The sequence below is a fragment of the Balaenoptera musculus genome, chromosome 6 (assembly GCF_009873245.2).
Source record: "Balaenoptera musculus isolate JJ_BM4_2016_0621 chromosome 6, mBalMus1.pri.v3, whole genome shotgun sequence".
NCBI classification, from domain to species: domain Eukaryota; kingdom Metazoa; phylum Chordata; class Mammalia; order Artiodactyla; family Balaenopteridae; genus Balaenoptera; species Balaenoptera musculus.
This window is the reverse complement of record NC_045790.1, coordinates 19,005,254-19,022,706: the sequence shown is the minus strand read 5'-3', so window position 1 is coordinate 19,022,706 and position 17,453 is coordinate 19,005,254. Positions and strand designations below refer to the sequence as shown.

Here is a 17,453-nt window from a genome sequence, read left to right as displayed (position 1 = left end):
CTTCACGATGGAGATAATCGGCTGCTTTCATGCGTCCTTGGGGAGGGAGAGAGGCTGTCCCCACGGTGGGAGTGAGCTGTCTATGGCCCTACCCTCAGCTCTACTCTCCATGATCAGGCAGGTCTGTGAGTTTTCTTCTCCAAATGGGCCCCTTTTCATTGTCATTTTCACCACAGAAGTCTGGGCTGGTCCCCTTGCCTGCTGTTTCTCAGCCCTTTCTGTGTCTTGCACACTGCTACTAGGTTAATGTGCATTCAATCCTGTTTCTATCATATCAGCTCTATTTAAAAGGCCTCTGCTGTTTATCACCCCTCAGTGCATCCCTGGATGCTTCTTGGACCTGAGTCTGAATTCTAAATTCCTCTGCCTCTTTTTGCCATCATTCTGCAAATCTGACCCAGTCTGCCATTTCCCGGCACAGCCACTGCCCCTCACACTTCCATCGGGTCACGCTCCTCTGGTCCCAGTTCCAATCTGTACTTTCTCCAGAGATCTTCTACCGCCCCTGGTTTCCAGCTCCTTTAGTGATGAGGCTTCTCTGTGGACTGGGTGTACATGCCCTCTCGTTTCTCTGAAAGACAGAATTGCCCTCTAGTAGTTAATAGTGCCCATGCTGTGGCTACTTTTTTCTCTAGGCTATTCCATGAGTTGTTAGTCTCCTCTGCTGCCCTGTTCTTGAGAACACAGAATGTCTTGCCTTCTCCACGGTGGTCAGGGCTGTGATGGGTTTGGTGTGGGCGTGGCACAGGAGGATCAAGGACAGTTCCTGGGTGGGGGTGAGGGCAGCTCTCTAGAGGACCATGGTCCCGTTTTCCGCCATGGGAAGACCAGGGTAGGAATGCTTTTAGTGGGGACAGTCAAGGCTTTGTTTGAAAAGATTAAGTCTGAGGAGACTTTAGACAATGAGCTGGAGATATCAATTGGATGTGGTAATTGTCTATAAAATCTTGGTACCAACATCCTGGGAGATGAAGACAAATGAGGCTGGAGATAAAGACAAATGAGGCCTTTGGAGCTAGAGACAATAAGACACCTTAGAACAGGAGTGGATGGAGGTAACCGCAGAGTAAAATTAGACTCTGTCTTTGTTTAGCTGAGATCCAAGTCAAGGCATGCCTCCAGCAGTCCTGAAGGGTTATGCTGTGGGACCACCCAGGCAGGGTTGGGGAAGACAAGATGGGTGTGGGAATCTATTTTGCTGTTATTTGTCCAACACTCACCTGGAAAGTATAATGAATGAGGTTGGGAATTACAGAGAGGATTTCTTTGGCTAGAGTCCTGTGTTCTGTGATCCCTACCCTGATAATGTGGGAGGGGCCAGGTGGTTCCCCCTTGCTTCAGATAGAGTGAGGGGCTTTCAGCAGATGACACTGACTTTGGCATGTGTCACCCAGAGCCTGGGGAGCCCATTGGACCACATCACTGAGACCTGAAGCAAGAGTGAGTGTGTTTGGGGAGAAACTACCTCCCACTGATGGAAGGTGCAGGAGGCACCTTAATGGGGCCATGAGCCCACTGGACCCACCCTGGAAAGCTTACTGCTAAAGATTGGGGCCGTGTCAGCGGCAAGAGGCTGGACCTGCCCCATGGGTGTTGGTGCCAGGAGGGAGAAGGTGTGTGGGCGGATGAAGAACAGACACTGTCCATTTCACAGCACAGGCACCCTAACATTCCCGGGGTTGGGGGAGGAGCCTTAAAGAAACAAGTAAAGTGGCTGTGGGAGGAGAGTCGGCTGCAAACCTCAGCCCTGGCCAGAGGGCCCAGCCGGGGCTGTCAGTGTCACTCAGTGCTCCCTGACTTCTTCATAGGCACCCCCAGACCACCATCCCAGCCAAGGGGTCAGAAACTGCAGCCAGAAGGTTGGGAGGCACCTCCTTCTTTGGCCACTGGGAGGTTTTGGGCCCCAGACAGTGCTAAGGGAAGGAGGAGAGCTCTAACTTTAAATGATGTTCTGGGTTTTTATTATTATGCTGGGACTGAGAATTTATACCTCTAAAAATAGGAAAATGGAGTAAGCTGTAAGTTATTGAGGATATCTTCTTCTCTGGAAGTGAGTGGACTAGCTACGGGGCATGCCCGGGGCTTCGTCCGGGGCCAGGGAGGAGCTGGCCCCGAGTGGATTTAGGCAGAAGACGTTGGGGCAGTAAACTCATTCTCAGATTGTGCCATCCACTCATGCAGGTCACACAGAGGACAGAGAGGAGGTGGGTGGAACGGCTCCTTGGGGCTCTCCGTGATTTAGACGTAGAGTCACGGAGAAGGCGAGAAACTGACCAGCAGCACCCAGGATGGTGGAGGACGTCAGAGGACTGTGGGATCAAGAAGTCAAGGAAAAGAAGTGTGTCAAGGAAGTGAGGACAGCAGCTTGCCTGTCGATTTGGTGCCAGGGAGGGTGTTGGTGACTTTGCAGAACAGTTAGTAGGAACAAGAGTGGCCTGGGGGGAGCTGAGGAGAAAAGGGAGGTGAGAGTGGAGAGGGCACCATCAACAACGCTGTTGACGGTGCATTTTATGGAGGTACCATAATTTATTGAACTGGCCCCTGATAGATATTGATTGTTTCCTATCATTCTATTAAAACATTGCTGCAATCAATAGTGTGTATGTGAGTCTTCTGGCCTTTTCTGAGAGTATTTAGAGGATGAATTCCCAGAAGTAGAACTCCTGGATGAAAGGGTTTTGTTAGGGATATGACCAATCTGCCCCACGGAGGCTGCACCAAGCTACATTCTCACTGATGTGGGATACTTTACCTACCAGTTCTTATCAAGCTTAAATCTTCAGCTGTGAAAATTGACTTTTAGTATAGGCTTTAATTTGTATTCTTATTATGAGTAAAGCTGAGAATCTTTTCATATTTTCAAGTGCCATTTATCTCCTGTGTGAACTCTTTGTTCATATCTTTCACTCATTTTCTATTGGGTTTTTGATGTTTTCCTTATTGACTTATATTAGGACAATTATCTCTTTGGCTGTGAAATGTTACCATTTTTTTTTCTTGTGCATAAAGTTTTATTTTTATGGTATTGTGACAATATTTTCTTTTATGGTTTCTGTATCATTCTAAGATTCAGAGATTAAAAATGTCTTCCCAATTTTCTTTTAGTACTTTTATGGTTTCATCACAAATTAAATTTGCAATCCAGGGCTTCCCTGGTGGCGCAGTGGTTGAGAGTCTGCCTGCTAATGCAGGGGACACGGGTTCGAGCCCTGGTCTGGGAAGATCCCACATGCCGCGGAGCAACTAGGCCCGTGAGCCACAACTACTGAGCCTGCGCGTCTGGAGCCTGTGCTCTGCAACAAGAGAGGCTGCGATAGTGAGAGGCCCGCACACGGCGATGAAGAGTGGCCCCTGCTCGCCGCAACTAGAGAAAGCCCTCGCACAGAAACAAAGACCCAACACAGCCATAAATAAATAAATAATTTAAAAAAAATAAAAAAACTTAAAAAAAAAAAATTTGCAATCCATCTAGGATTTATTTGCATGTAAGGCATAAGATAGGAACTCAACTTACTTTTTCCTGGATAGTTGCCCAGGCACTCAAATGCCACTCACTGGGTAACTCTTCCCCCCTACTGACATGCATTACAACATTAATCCTGTAGGGAAGGAAAAAAACTTCTGTGCTCTGCCCTCCTATGTTCTTTGGCTGGGACCCTGCAAATTAGACTAACAGAAGACAGATTAACAAGAGAAAAACAAACTTGATTAAAGCATGAAGTGCACATGCTCGCAGTGAAATTCAGTGATGAGTAACTCAAAGAAGTGGTTAGAACTTGGGCTCATATCTTAATCGAAGATGAAAAATCTGTACAGAATTGACAAGACACAGAAAAAAGGACTTTTGAGTTTCTGAGGGTGACAAGCTGTGGGAAAGTAAATGTATGAGGAAACTTATGGAAGGTAAGAGCTAGTAGCAAGGTTTGTTATGCAGATTCCTCTGATCCATCTCTTAGTTGATCAGGGTCTAGAGTTGTCTCCAGTGATTAATGTCTGTCCTTCTTGGTAGAGAGGGGAAGGGGATGCCTTTACAAATGTATGTCCTGCTTTTAGGCCAATAGGGGAAGTGCAGGGGACTTTTCTTGTATCTGCTTCTTCTCAATTGCTTTCAGCTCAAAATGATCCTTATACCAGAGATACATATTTGGGGGTGGCATGTACTATTTATCTACATGTTCTACATATCTCTCCTTCTTGTTTCTTCATGAAATTGACTGCAATTTACCATTATATGTGTTCGTTTGTTGCACCCCCCCAATAGAATAGGAGTGAATGAGTGTAGAAATAACCCAGATGTCCTTTTTTTTTATTTTTTAGTCTGTAAAATAGAAGTGTGTGTGTGTGTATGTGTGTTTGGGGAGGCTGGGTGGGTAGCAATGAGATGGGTGAGTAGGGAGTAAGATGGTGCTGCATGATTTCAAAGGATCCAGTACTACATTCTAATGAAAAAGCTATTAAAATGTCAAAGGTACTGGCTCTAATGATGAGAATTTTAGACAAAAGGGGAAGATGGTGAAGTCATGAGAAAGTAAGGATTAGCATTTGGGGCTGGCTTCAGTTACTTTCAGATGACTCTGGAGGTGCCAAATATTCCATTTTCATATTAACTGAACTCCAAGGTCATGGGTTGGCTTACCAAAATGGGGTCTTACTGGACAGAATGTTAGGAAGCACTCTCCATTACTAAAAACAGGGCAAAGTCACTACCTGAGGCTCAAACTGGGATTAAATGGATTTACACAAAGCTAAATAATTATTGCTAAAAGAACCAATTAAATTAGCACTACTCACCAAAAGGCACTCTGCTAGGCAATAAGGAGAGATGATAAAAATGGTTATATTTAAATTAGACTTTGGAGTTCAAGTTACTAATTTCAGTCATCTAACTATTGCAATTACTAATAGTTATGTCACATTTCTATTTGAAACAAACAGAAATAGATTCCATCAACCTGGTTGAAGTGAGAATTCACACACGCACAATTTATCTGAGCATCAGAAACAAATTTTTGCCAGTGATGAAAGGAGAGCATTCTTCTGAAAAGCAGCTTGGTTTGCAAATCTCTTTGGGGATTCTAAAGGTTGGCTCACAGGGGGGATCCCTAGGACTTTCTTGAGTCCATGAGCTCTGAGAAATTTCTGGAATGTCTTACATTTGCAAAATTTAAGGCCAAAATATTGAGTCTCTGAATGTTCTCTGAGATGCTTGCTTGCCTCTCTGTGGGAGGATTTGTTTGATAGACCATGTTTATTATTTGCAACATTTTCTCCACAATACCACTCTTAATGCTCACTGGTTGTTTCCACCTCCATCTCCCAAAGTGGCACATAAGTAGCAAGGCTTGTTGCCCAGGCTTCATAGCCTGACTAGATTAGACATTTGATGATGTGTAACCTATATAATAAATTAGACATTTGACATTTCCTTTCTGAAAACTGTCATCCAAGACTGATCTTTTTCTCTTATCCTCTACGTCAGTGGATGGGAAAAGAAATACGATGCTTACTAGGGGTATTTAAGGAATGACTTACTGGAAACTTTCCACCAAATAATGTCTTTCCAGCCTATTGGGACTATCAGGGACTGAGCTGCTTTGCTTAGCTAAATGTATCATTTAATATAATAAGCACAGTGCAGACACACATCAAGCTTTCAAAATTAAACAGATAAAATATAGATACTTTTTATACATGTTTCTCTAGAGAAACAACTTGACTCTCTTCAATAAGGAATTTACCTTTAGAAAATACTTTGGATGATTATTTGATAGAACCACTTTTAGAATATTATTATAAAATAAATGACTAAGGATAAACATCAAAAAAACATTTGTTTCTTTCAAACAAATTTTTTCTGAGTCATGGTGATTCATAATCTACAGTTTTTATGGCATCTGAACTTTTAGAATAGTATTTCTTTCTTCTCTCTGTACAATGAATTGAATGGCAAATGTGAAGCTTATCTTAATAGTCTCTCACCTAATTTGACAAGGTCATATTTCTCTTAAAAGCATTGTATTGTGACAGTAATTATTTTTCTAGATGATAGAAAATAATTTCAAGAAGTATTCAGCTGAGAAAGTTTGTGGAATGTTTCTAAGGACCTATTGTCTTCTTTATCATTCAGTGTTTCTCCATATTCCTTTTTTTTTTTTTTCTGTGTTCTTTTACTGTTTTGTCCTTCCCCATGTGGGAGTTGAGAAGTTCACCCAGCTCCTTTCTCGGCTCCTGACTTTGGAGCTGCCTTTGGCATATCATCCATTATTTCTCATTGAGGCTGAGTCACGAAGTTGAGCTATGCTTGCTTTCAAGCACCTGCCCAAGCCACGTCCCCCCCAGCCTCCAGCTTCTGGACTGTAGCAGCCTCTGTCTAGTCTTACTTTTTCACCCTCCCACTGCTCCCATGCCCTCCTGCCCCGGGCAGACCTGTGGGTCAGATCCTCTGCAGCTGGTCCTTCTGTCAGGCCCCCTTGGTACCTAGGATGCTCCTTGCCTCCTTCCTCAAGACAGTGCCCAGCACATTGTATATGCTTTAGAAATGCCTACGCAGAGCCTCATTTCTGGCTCATTTGTGTACCCCTGGAGTTCCTGTCCTCCTTCAAAATCCTCTTGATTTTATGATATTTAGTAACTGCACAAGCTGGGAATAAAACTCAGAGGACCAAATTTCTTTTAATTACATCCTGACTCACTTCAGAAAGATCTTAATCAATAGCAGTGCTTGATTAGGTTTGGGCCTTGTGCCATGACTATGGCCATGGAGAGAACATCCAGAAGAGTACACTTCAGCACTTCAGGGTACTGATTTTCTAAAATATAATCTTAACCAAACATTAAAAAAAGAAAAAAGAAAGTGTGGCATCAATTCATATCCCACCCTTAGGATACAACCACAGCAACAGAAAGAATTAGGATACTGCCAGCCAGAGGCTCTAAGATGTGGTTTGCTTAGTTTTGTTTTTTGCATGTGTAGAACGTCTGGGTTATGTAATCCTGAAGGATGGGATAAAATGGATCTCTCTCTTCCTGTTCTCTTAAGGGAAGCCATCAGCCGGGTTTGCGAAGCGGTCCCTGGCGCCAAGGGAGCCTTCAGGAAAAGAAAGGTACTGTTCTCTCAGCTCCGTGTCTACCTGTGTCTCCTTTACTTTTTCTCTCTTCTGTCACCACTCAGCATCTTTAATCACACACAATTGTTCCGTTTCTCTTTTCCATGGCCCGGCTCTTGTCACTTTTTTTTTTTTTTGCCAGGCAGTGGGGAACCAAGAGACATCTGTTGATTTAAAGGGGGTAACTCACAGTGACTCTTGTCACTTCTAAAAACAAAAAGAGCTTATATTCCCTCTTTGCCACGTGGTTGACGAGGAAAGTTAGCTATCAAGGCTAACTGATAGGGTTGTCAAAATAAACACCCCAGGTCTACACTGAAAGACACGTAAACCAGGGCCAGGCATTCTTCTCAGCCTTTATGTACATTAGTTCATTTCATTAGAACAACTCTGTGGTTGATGCCCTCAGTGGTGTGCTGGTAATAGTTTAACAACAGGCTCTTGGGGCTGGAGGTGGACACTGAGAAGCACTAAATTTGCTGTGTTTGCCAGTTTCTGTGGCATAAATGCTTCCACAATGGCCGATTTCAAGCTCTAACCTGACATCTCTAAAGTGGAGTTGGGAAGAGATGTGCGGTAGGTCACCGTTACACAGTGTCCCCACTACATGTAGTGGACAAGGACATTGTCCACACTAGATAACCTGAACAGCATAGGTAATAGCTAATGTAGAAACAATTAGGAAGTGATGAGTTTTGAGTATTTATTGTTTGTTTTTTAAAAAGTGTAATTGATTTAATTGTAAGTTTACATAAATTAATTTTTAATAGCAGCTCTTTTTAATGGCCAGCTCATAAAATTCCTAAAAATTTAATACTTGTCTCATTAGCTGGAACAAGACAGCTCTAGAACACCGTTGAATATCCCCATTTTACAGATGATAAAAACTGAGGCACAGGTATGAGAACCCACAATGCGAGAAGGTGGTGGAGCTGAGCTCAAGCTCAGGCCACCTGGCTCCACAGGCTGCACATTCAACCCCTGGACTTGACCTTTTCATCCTGGAGGTGGTTGGACCAGAAGAAAAAAACTGGATTAAGACAGCTCAGAAAAACTCTTTTAAGTGTGTAGTGAATACAAAATTAAATATCCACCATCCAGACTTTTCTATGCCTGGACTGAATGGTGGGGAGCACATCCCTGTGAGTATCTCCGAGTCTGTCCTGAGGCTGAGGCTCTGGGGCAGGTTGTGTGATTGCCTCTGCTGCTCCCAGGGCTGAGGGTCAGCTCTGTCTTCGTAGCCTGGAGACATTTGTGAGCCCTCAGAGCAACTGGGTTTCAGGCAGAGAACTTTGGATGAAGACTCATCTAGATGTGCCAGCCTGTGTTCCAGTGGACATAGAAGCCAGGCAAGGCTCCAGAATCTTGAATACAGGAACTAGGAGGGCATCTGAGAACTGAGATAAGGAACCTCGTCTTTCACAGCCGCTTGGTACCCGACCAGCACGTCTCGGGGTTCCCTCTCAGGCCTCTTGGTGAAAGTGGTGGAAACAATGTCAATTTCTGGGCTTCACCCCTGGTATGCTTAATCAGAATCTCTGGGGTGGGGCCCAGGCATCTCTATTTCTAAATAGCTCTGGTAGGGGATTCAAAAGCAATGCCTGCTTGGTTAAGAACTAGTCTTAATTGGCATCTCAAAAGAGGACATGTTCTACTCTGAAAAGGAAGGAAGGGACAGCTAGTGGGTCCCTGTGCCAAGGACAGTTCTGAAGGGCTGGTTGATGCACCAGTTAGAGCAGAACTGGGTCTGTCCATCCTTGTGCTGGCTCCAGACCCCTGGGTTTTAATTGGACCATTTATTTGCTCATCAGCCCCATGAGCTGCTCCATTTCAGTCTGGTCCTGAGTAGTTTGACTCCCGGTAGGATGAAACTGGTTTCTGAGGCTGCAAAGCTTCAGGCCCTGGCCTGTGGCTCCTTCCTGGGGCTTATGAGTGACCCCATGAGACACATCCCAACAGGAGCTCCCTGGTGTACTGACACCTCTGACCTTCCAGCAGAGTCCTCATCTCAGTGTGTGTATTTTAGATGCTTTACAGTTTGCCTATTGCGTACTCTAGAGTTTGTGTGTTAGTGTCAGATCCCACACTCCCAGCTCATTCCTGGAATGTTGCCTTCACGTGCCCGATGAGAGGGGACGGTGGAGGTTGAAGGTGTGGAAGATAACAGTGTAGAGGCCTTGACAATGTGGCCTCCTGTGAACGGAAAGCTAAAATAATGCTGCTTGATTTCACAGCCTCCGAGCAAAGTGTTGTCCAGCATCCTGGGCAAGAGCAATCTCCAGTTTGCGGGGATGAGCATCTCCCTGACCATATCCACCGCCAGCCTGAACCTGCGGACCCCAGACTCGAAACAGGTGTGTAGGTGCTCAGGCCCTGCCCTGCCCATAGCCCCCAAACCATGGCTGTTGTGCAGGGCTTCCCATTTCCTGATTTACCGGGTCCCTGTGGAACACATTTGTGTAAAATCTTCACCAGTCCACAAACTCTGGCCACTTCCAAAGGTCGCCAACAGAATGATAGATGGAATTGGGTCTCTTGAATTCTGCTATACATTACCTTTTTTTTGAGGATAATGCATGAACTCATCGGTTTACTTACAGTGCAAAAAGAGGTGTGTGTATGCGCAGAAGTCTCCTCTCAATGTCCTTGACCTATTTTGCTTTCTTTAATATTGTATTTTGTTGGTTCTACAGTCCACATTTTATTTTCACATTTATCATCTTTGAGATGATGGCATGTCATGGTTTAATTGACAGTATTTTTTATTTCTTCGCGGGTTGTTATTGTGGAGCCTCTCTTAGTTGGCAGTGTCATGGGTTGATGCACTATGGCGCATCTGTGGCATGTCCACTGTGGACGGGGTCCTTACTGACTGAGGTGGGGACGACGATGCTTACTGAGGCAAACTCTGTTAAGATAGTTGGGTTTTTCTTCAGTGTCTATATCTTAAGTTTCTCTGATTGTTATTTCCTTTAGCTGGGAAAATGGGTGTATGAGTAGCTGTCCTGGAACCAACAGGGGAGTTCTGAAGGCCAAAGGAGGCAAAGGAGGTGAAAATGCTCATAAACCATAAAGGTGGGAGGTGGAGCGAAGCCATCCCTCACTTGCTCTGCCCAGTCTGGGCCTCTGTGGCTGGCAGTGTGAGCTGGGATTCGGATGTGCCTCCATGGAGAGGGATGGGCGATCCACAGACCTCTGAATGACACACTTCCTGACTCTGGCAGTGTGTTACCAGGGATGCCTAGGGGTACCTTCATGTTGCTATACATATTCATATTTATTGATTTCCGTATTCCCCAGGTAAGCAAGCAACATCCCCAGCTTCATTTAGGATGAATGGGACACCACCCCACCCCTGCCCCAACCCAAGATGTTGAAATAAATTCTAGATCTAGCATAGAAATGAGAGGTAACACCTGGGCTGTGTTTTGACATAGTGGGTGCCACTTCTCACTCCATTCCTTTGTCCTCACTCAACTGATGGATAATCCCATGTCTTTTCTCATCGGCCCTTCCGAGGGATGGGTAACGAACGAGTTGTTAGGTGGCAGATTAAGAACGTGCAAGAGGCTCAGCGTTTCTCTGGAGTTGCCTCCTGCTGAGCACCGTGGCGGCTCGGGGTGCACCTCGCTCGGCGCTACCCTCACATGCTCACTTCCATTCTTTTTGTTTTTAACTGAAGTATAGTTGATTTACAATGTTGTGTTAATTCTGCTGTACAGCCAAGTGATTCCGTTATACATTTATATACATTCTTTTGAAAATCCTTTTCCGTGATGGTTTAATCACAGGATGTTGAATCCAGTTCCCTGTGCTATGCAGTCGGACTTGTTGTTTATCTGTTCTATATGTAATGGTTTGCATTTGCTAACCCCAAACTCCCAGTCCTTCCCCCCGCCCCCTCTGCCTGGGCAACCACAAGTCTGTTCTCTTCCATTCTTATTCATGTGGCTGCTACAGCTTTTGTTTCTAGGAATCCTCAGACCACAGTCCTCAATTCTGTGAGATCTTATCTCCTAATTCCCCCTTCTACCTCAGTCGCATCTCAAAAAATAAAAAAAGGGAGAGAGAGGCACACTCTCAGAGCAGAAACGATGAGGTCACCATGGTTGGCCTTCCCATCCTCGGGTTGGGGGCTGGTTGGGTGTGTCCAGGTCTCATTGTCCTGCCCTTGGTTTATGTGGATGGGAGGGAGTGCGGGGTTGGGGGGGATGCCTGGGGAACGGCAGCTCGGATGACATGAGCACAGTCTGAGGAAGGTTTGGCAGGACCCAGAGTTCACATCCCTCTGCCTCTCCCGAGTTAAGGGCCGGGCTGTAGCAAACAGAAGGAGTCCGAGTGGGCAGACCCTTCCCAAACCAGAGAGCCAGCAGAAAGGCAAAGCTAGCTCTCCTTTTCAGAGCTCTCAAAGAGAAGAAGCAAGATGAAACACCCTCAGAGCAAAACACATCCTTTAGTTAATTAGCTCTAATTTTCTTACTCTCCTTTTCAATTTCTATCTTACCCAAAGGGACAACATACAATCACTCAGTAATGGTCACGTTGACCAAATGTGATTTCTATTTTTTTCTTAAATCTCTGTGTTCACGTTGATGTCCAAACCCCAGTTGTAGAGCTGCTTTAGAATCAAAAATTAAATAAACAAAAAATTCAATAAGCAAAAAATGAACAACTTTAGAAGTCATAGTTTGTCACCATCTGGGAAATGCTATATCCTCATTGCTCTCCTGGGAGCCCTCTGCCCCTGGACTAGAGGCAGGATTCAGAAAGCTGCAAAGGGCAACTATTAGTCTGATCCAGCTGGTTTTGGGTACAGGCTACAGAGCTGGACTCATTGTTTTTATTCATCTATATACTCAGGTTTTTCTAGATCCTGAGTAGTTTTGCAAGTGCCAACAAGTGAAGTAAGCATTTAAAAATATCTCATTTTATCTTGTACTTCAGTTATAGTTTTGCTTTGAGTTTTACTGGAGCATGGTTGGAAAAATCCCTTGGATGGTAGGATTACAGCTCTGTAAATTCTGCCTGCCTGCTGGCGAGGACCTGAGGGGGCTGTGCAGAAAGAAACCTGGTTATGCTGGGATGGAGACGAGATTGCTGTTCCCACCCCCGGAAATTTACTTCAATGTCACTACGTTGTCTTTAAAAAGATAAAAATAGTGTGGAAGACTTATGTAGCCTTTTAAATTTAGGGCAGCTCCTAATTTACTCAGTGTCTACTAAATCCCACCGTATGCTGCAGTTTATAATGCTAATGGAAATTTCCCAATTTAAAATTAACTTGGAACATCCTCGCTGGTTTTTAAATTGATAAATTACAAGAGTGCCTGAGAGGACACCAATTTTGATCTTGGATGCAGGCTTTCTAATTCATGTGCTCATGATACAAATGGGATGAAGTAGGGGACAGCCACACTTCCCTCCACTCCAGCTATGGGGTCTGTACCAAAGACCCCATGTGTCTTTGGAAACAGAAACTGCACAGTTGACATGTTTTGCTGTGTGGTTGAGACGTTTTCCTTCTCAAAGAGGCATGGTTGTTAAGATCCCCTGTGTTCCGTCACAGCTCTGCCTTTAACTAGCTGTAGGGCTTTGAGCCAGCGGCTTAGCCCCTCTGGGCCTCAGGCTCTTCATCTGTAAAATGGGATTGCAATAGTTCCTGCCTCATAGGGCTGCTGTGAGACTTAAATGAGATAATTCTGGCAAAGCAGCTAGATGAGAGGCTGACGTTGTGAAAGTTCATTCAGGGTTATCTACTGTTATTACTTTTATAATTGTTATTTTCATTGGGTATGAATTTTACCAATTTTCAGGAATCCTTGTGGATTTGTATTTCCTGCCAACAAACAGTAAGTTTTTCAAGACATGGGAAAGGTAATAACGGCACATCTCGTTTCTTGTTTTGGACCTGGCAGATTATAGCAAATCATCACATGCAGTCCATCTCCTTCGCCTCTGGGGGAGACCCGGTAAGTGCCCTTGGAGTTGTTTCCTCTTGCTCTTGTCAGAATTGCTGCGAAGGGGCCCTGCTTCAAAAGCATGCCTCTTAGGACCCTATAAAGAAAGTTAACTGTGATACCAACTATTTCCACTCCCCTTTCGTAAGCTCTTCCTGACTCTCATTTTTTTTTAGGGGTAACCCATGACAAGGACCTACCATTAAATTTCACTTCATTAGTAAAAAGCTGTCAAAAATCCTTGAAGCACTAGCTTTCTTAAGGGGGAATGACATAGCTCCCTGGTTTCTCAAGTTGCTGGAGTGCACTCGTGACTCTGCTAATCCTGCTTCGTTCCTGTTTTTCTACTGGCTCTCCCTTGGAGTCTTCCGTTTTTGGATTTTAAGTCTATTCAAAGGCTGTGAATTTATTTAGTCTGGTTTATTCATAAATATTTGAAATTGGTATTTTTCTCTCCAAATGTAACACTGTAGTCTTTTAATGCTTTGTTTTTGCCAACAGGGAAGGAGTTTCAGAGATAGAGAGAGGAAAAGAGAGAGACTAGAGAATACGAGAATGTTCTAGTTTTCATTGCTTCTTTTATTAAGAAGGGGGAACAACAAGGGAATTTGCTCCCCGCATTCGGTCAGGAATTCTACGATACAATGCCAGCATTCAGTTTCAGTGTCAGGAAAGGCAGGACTCGGAAAACCACTTCCTCCTCAGGCAGGGCAGTGTTTCTGTTATCATTATTGTTGTTTGTGTTATTTTGTCAAATTATCGGTAGGCAATGCTCAGATTTTATGTAAGAGTTTACTGGTCGAAGGTAGCCTGAGTAATTAGTGCATTATATTACTCCTTACCCCAAGGCCAGGAATCTTGTCTATTTCTAGCCCGGGAAGGGGATTTTTCCCATGCCCTGTATTTAACTCATATATCTTTCCTCCCATACTCCTACCTGGGTAACCTGATTGCAGAACTGCTGTTGGCACATTGAAACCCAAATCGAGGGAGTGATCTCCACTGCTGGCTCCAATCTCGATGTTCCCAAAGGACAGTATAATCATGACACTGAGTGTCTCAGCTACAGGAAAGCCTGGGCCTGCCCTTCCCTCTCCCACCTGCTACAGCCTCCAGGAAGGCATCACTCCTATCTCCCCAGCACTGAGCTCCTGCTGGGGAGATGCAGGCTTCAGGGAGAGGCCCCGGGCATCTCCCTGTCTCAGACCCTTGAGCCAAGGACACTGGCAGGAGAGGAATTTGGCCACCCTGCAGATGGTTCTTTGCCCTTAGACCTCTGCTAAAGTGTCACAGGATGACCAGAGCATTATTTAAACATCTCATTCAGTGGGTTCCACTGGCTTTGGCCCTATTTCATACTTAGGGTCTAATTTTCAGAAGTCTTCCAGGATGCTTTCCTCTTCTTTTTTTCCTTCCCTTCCCTTCCTTTACTTTCTTTCCAATCCTTTAATTTCTTATGATCCACTGCAAAATGAAATACCTCACTGAGATGTACGTTTAGAAAGTGGAAGTGTTCCATCATCAAGCCCATCTAAGGAGCATTTCTGAAGATTACGTCTAGACATGTATATACACTCATTCTCTACCTATACTACATGTATACACATATCTATACTTATATCTGTAACTGGATCTAGTTAATTTGCAGTGGCTGTCTACTTGCTTGCCTAATGTGATGCTTAGAACCATAGTTTCTTAAATTTGGAAGGTAACCCAGTTTGAAAAATAAGAGGCAGAAACGTTGCACACCTGCATCAATATCTCCTTTCAAGAACTTGTCTCAAACCTCATCTTCATGTTGACATTGAGTGGAGATGCAGAGATCTAGAAAATGGAAAGCCAAATACATTGTCCTGTGTTAAAATTATTTTATTCTCCACTATGCACAAAGACCTGTGAACTATTTTCAATTTTCCCTATCAGCTCTTCTTAAAGAAAGGAAACATTCAGTGACCCTTAAAGTAATTCATAACTTTTAATATTTTTTTTCTGATACAGAAAATGTCATGATTCCAGGGGACAGGAAGCCTGGTTACTCTTTATTTTAACCAATTCAAATGCACATCACATTGTGCATGAGTTCTCATTCCAAATTTATTTATAACCATTACAATTAGTACACGTTTTAAATAAAACCAACAATTCTAGGTCCTATTCCTTGTTCTGCTGCTAAGTATATATCTACTTTTTGCTTTGGGCCTCAGTTTACTGGGTAAGAAAATGGTATTTTGAAATGTCAAATAAGACAGACTGGAAAACACAGTTAATTCCTGCAATTAAAAAAGGAATACTACAATTATAATCTACTATTATTAGCAGTTCTAAGAGATCACCAAAAGAATGCCAGAATAATGGTCAGGCTCAGAAAAACTTGGGGAGTGAGAACAGACATGGGTAAATACAGAAGAAGCACTTGGCAGCCCCATCTTTGGAACTTAGAGTGCTCACTGTGTGACTGGGTGATGTCAAGAACATTGTTTTAACAGCAATACACTTCCCCACTCTGCCGGGAATGCATCAATATTGGCATTGGAAAAGCTGTGTCCTTGGATTGGCCATTGATCATCTGAGTGACAGGGACACATCACATCTCTTGCCTAGTCTTCCTTCCCTAGCTTGGAGCCAGAGGAGCATTTCTCAGACTGGAGTAAGAATTTAAAAAGAAGAATTTCCTTGTATATGCTACTAATGTGGACTCAAATTAATTTTGTTACACAAATATGTACAAAAATAAATTATGTATAGACTCCTTATGTTTATTCCTTTGATTAAACTGTAACTCCCATTCAAACTTGGAAATTAAGTACAAATAAACACAGTAAAGTCAATAACATTCAAAGTAAAATTAATTTACTGTGATGAGTAAAGTTTTGTTGAAACTAAATCTCTGCTCCCAATGTGACTCTAGAACTGGCTACCATGGTGCAGAAGCCTTTGAGGTCAGCATCTCTCTACTACCACAGGCGCCAGATGACTCACTCCTTCCACTGATTTCTTCTATTCAAGTAAACACTTCAGTCGTACATCATTGTGTACAAATGTGACGTTAATTTGCTTCAGGTGGGGCAAAGCCATCTGACTGTTCTTTTCTCTCTGATTCTTTAAAAACCTGGCACCCATAATGTTGGAAACCCCACTGAAAATCTTGGCACTGAAATTGCATGCAGAGCTTGATGGCACAGGTGTCATTCAGATGATCCCGCATATTACTGTATTAACTTTTAAGATTATCATAGAAATGAAAGCATAAAAAGAGATTCTGGTGACATCTCAAACACTGGAGAATATACCTGCCCAACCCTAGCGTTCCATGGGTCTCAGACTGAGAAACTAACGCTCCCTAAGTCCACTTCTGACATTCACATCTCCTGAATCCGGGAAGAGTGTCTATGATTACAAGCTACAACCCTTATTTTTGCCAGTAACTTCAGATTCTGACCCGATCTTCCTTGATGAAATGGCAGGAAGTCAGGTCGACCGGTTTGATGGTCTCCCACTCCCTTTCCCAGGTCAGTCTGTGAATACACCGTAGGACAGTGGCCTGAGCAGGAAGGGGAAACAGCTTAGATAGTCTACATGCTGGAGAATGACCTCAAGGTAGCAGTCCAATACGTCAAGAGCTGCCGGAAGAGCTCTCTCCCTTCTTAGTCTTAGTGGGTGTTTTTGACTTCCAGGGCAGTGATGTTTGGAAAAGCGACTTGCACCCTGTAGTGGGTGCTCATAAGCACGGCATTCCCCCTCTGCCTCCACACTCACTTTCCCTCTTCCCCCCTCACATTGGAGGGTTTTCTGGAGCACTGTGGAGAAAGAAGGGGTCGTTTCTTCTGCCCGTAGAGTATCACAAAGAAGGAACTCACGACAGAGAATCTTGCAGATGCTGAAAACGTTGGGAGCTAATCAATAACCTTGGAGTCCTCCGAAACCATCACATGGGGGAAATATCCACAACAATGGGAGGACCTTTACCAATTGCCCTCCCCCCACCCCCCGAGACTTTTTGAATGTTGAAAATGTCAACTTTGCAGGAAAGTTTTGCTTTCAAGAATTAAGAGAATTATTGTTTCCTCTGTTTAGAAACTAAAATTCACATGGTCGCCTCGGCTCACTCCTGAGGTCATCGTTTCCTCTGCGTGCCAAGTAGCTGAGGCAGGCAAGGGGACTTATATTTCATGTGTAAGAGTGAGACTTCTAAATAGAGCTCATGCTTTTGAAACATCTTAAAAGGATTAAAATTACTACTTATGTCATCGTATCCATATCTCATCCACCCATGAGGGATGCTTGCAACCAACCTTTGAACATCACTTCTAATTTTCTCAGTGTGGCCCCCAAATCAGCGGCAGCACCTGGCTGCTTGTCAGAAATGTACATTTCGGGGCCGCACCTCAGA

At 43.9% G+C, this 17,453-nt stretch overlaps 1 protein-coding gene across 2 annotated transcripts in view; it reads left to right on the top strand.

Annotated features, from left to right (window-relative positions):
- The window catches only part of SHC3 (SHC adaptor protein 3), a 145,759-nt gene that overhangs the window by 70,747 nt on the left and 57,559 nt on the right, over window positions 1-17,453 (top strand). For both annotated transcript variants that reach the window (XM_036854312.1, XM_036854311.1), the window contains exons 3-5: window positions 7,040-7,103; window positions 9,341-9,460; window positions 13,022-13,075. In XM_036854312.1, the coding sequence (XP_036710207.1) occupies window positions 7,040-7,103; window positions 9,341-9,460; window positions 13,022-13,075 (238 nt within the window). The remainder of the gene's footprint in view (window positions 1-7,039; window positions 7,104-9,340; window positions 9,461-13,021; window positions 13,076-17,453) is intronic.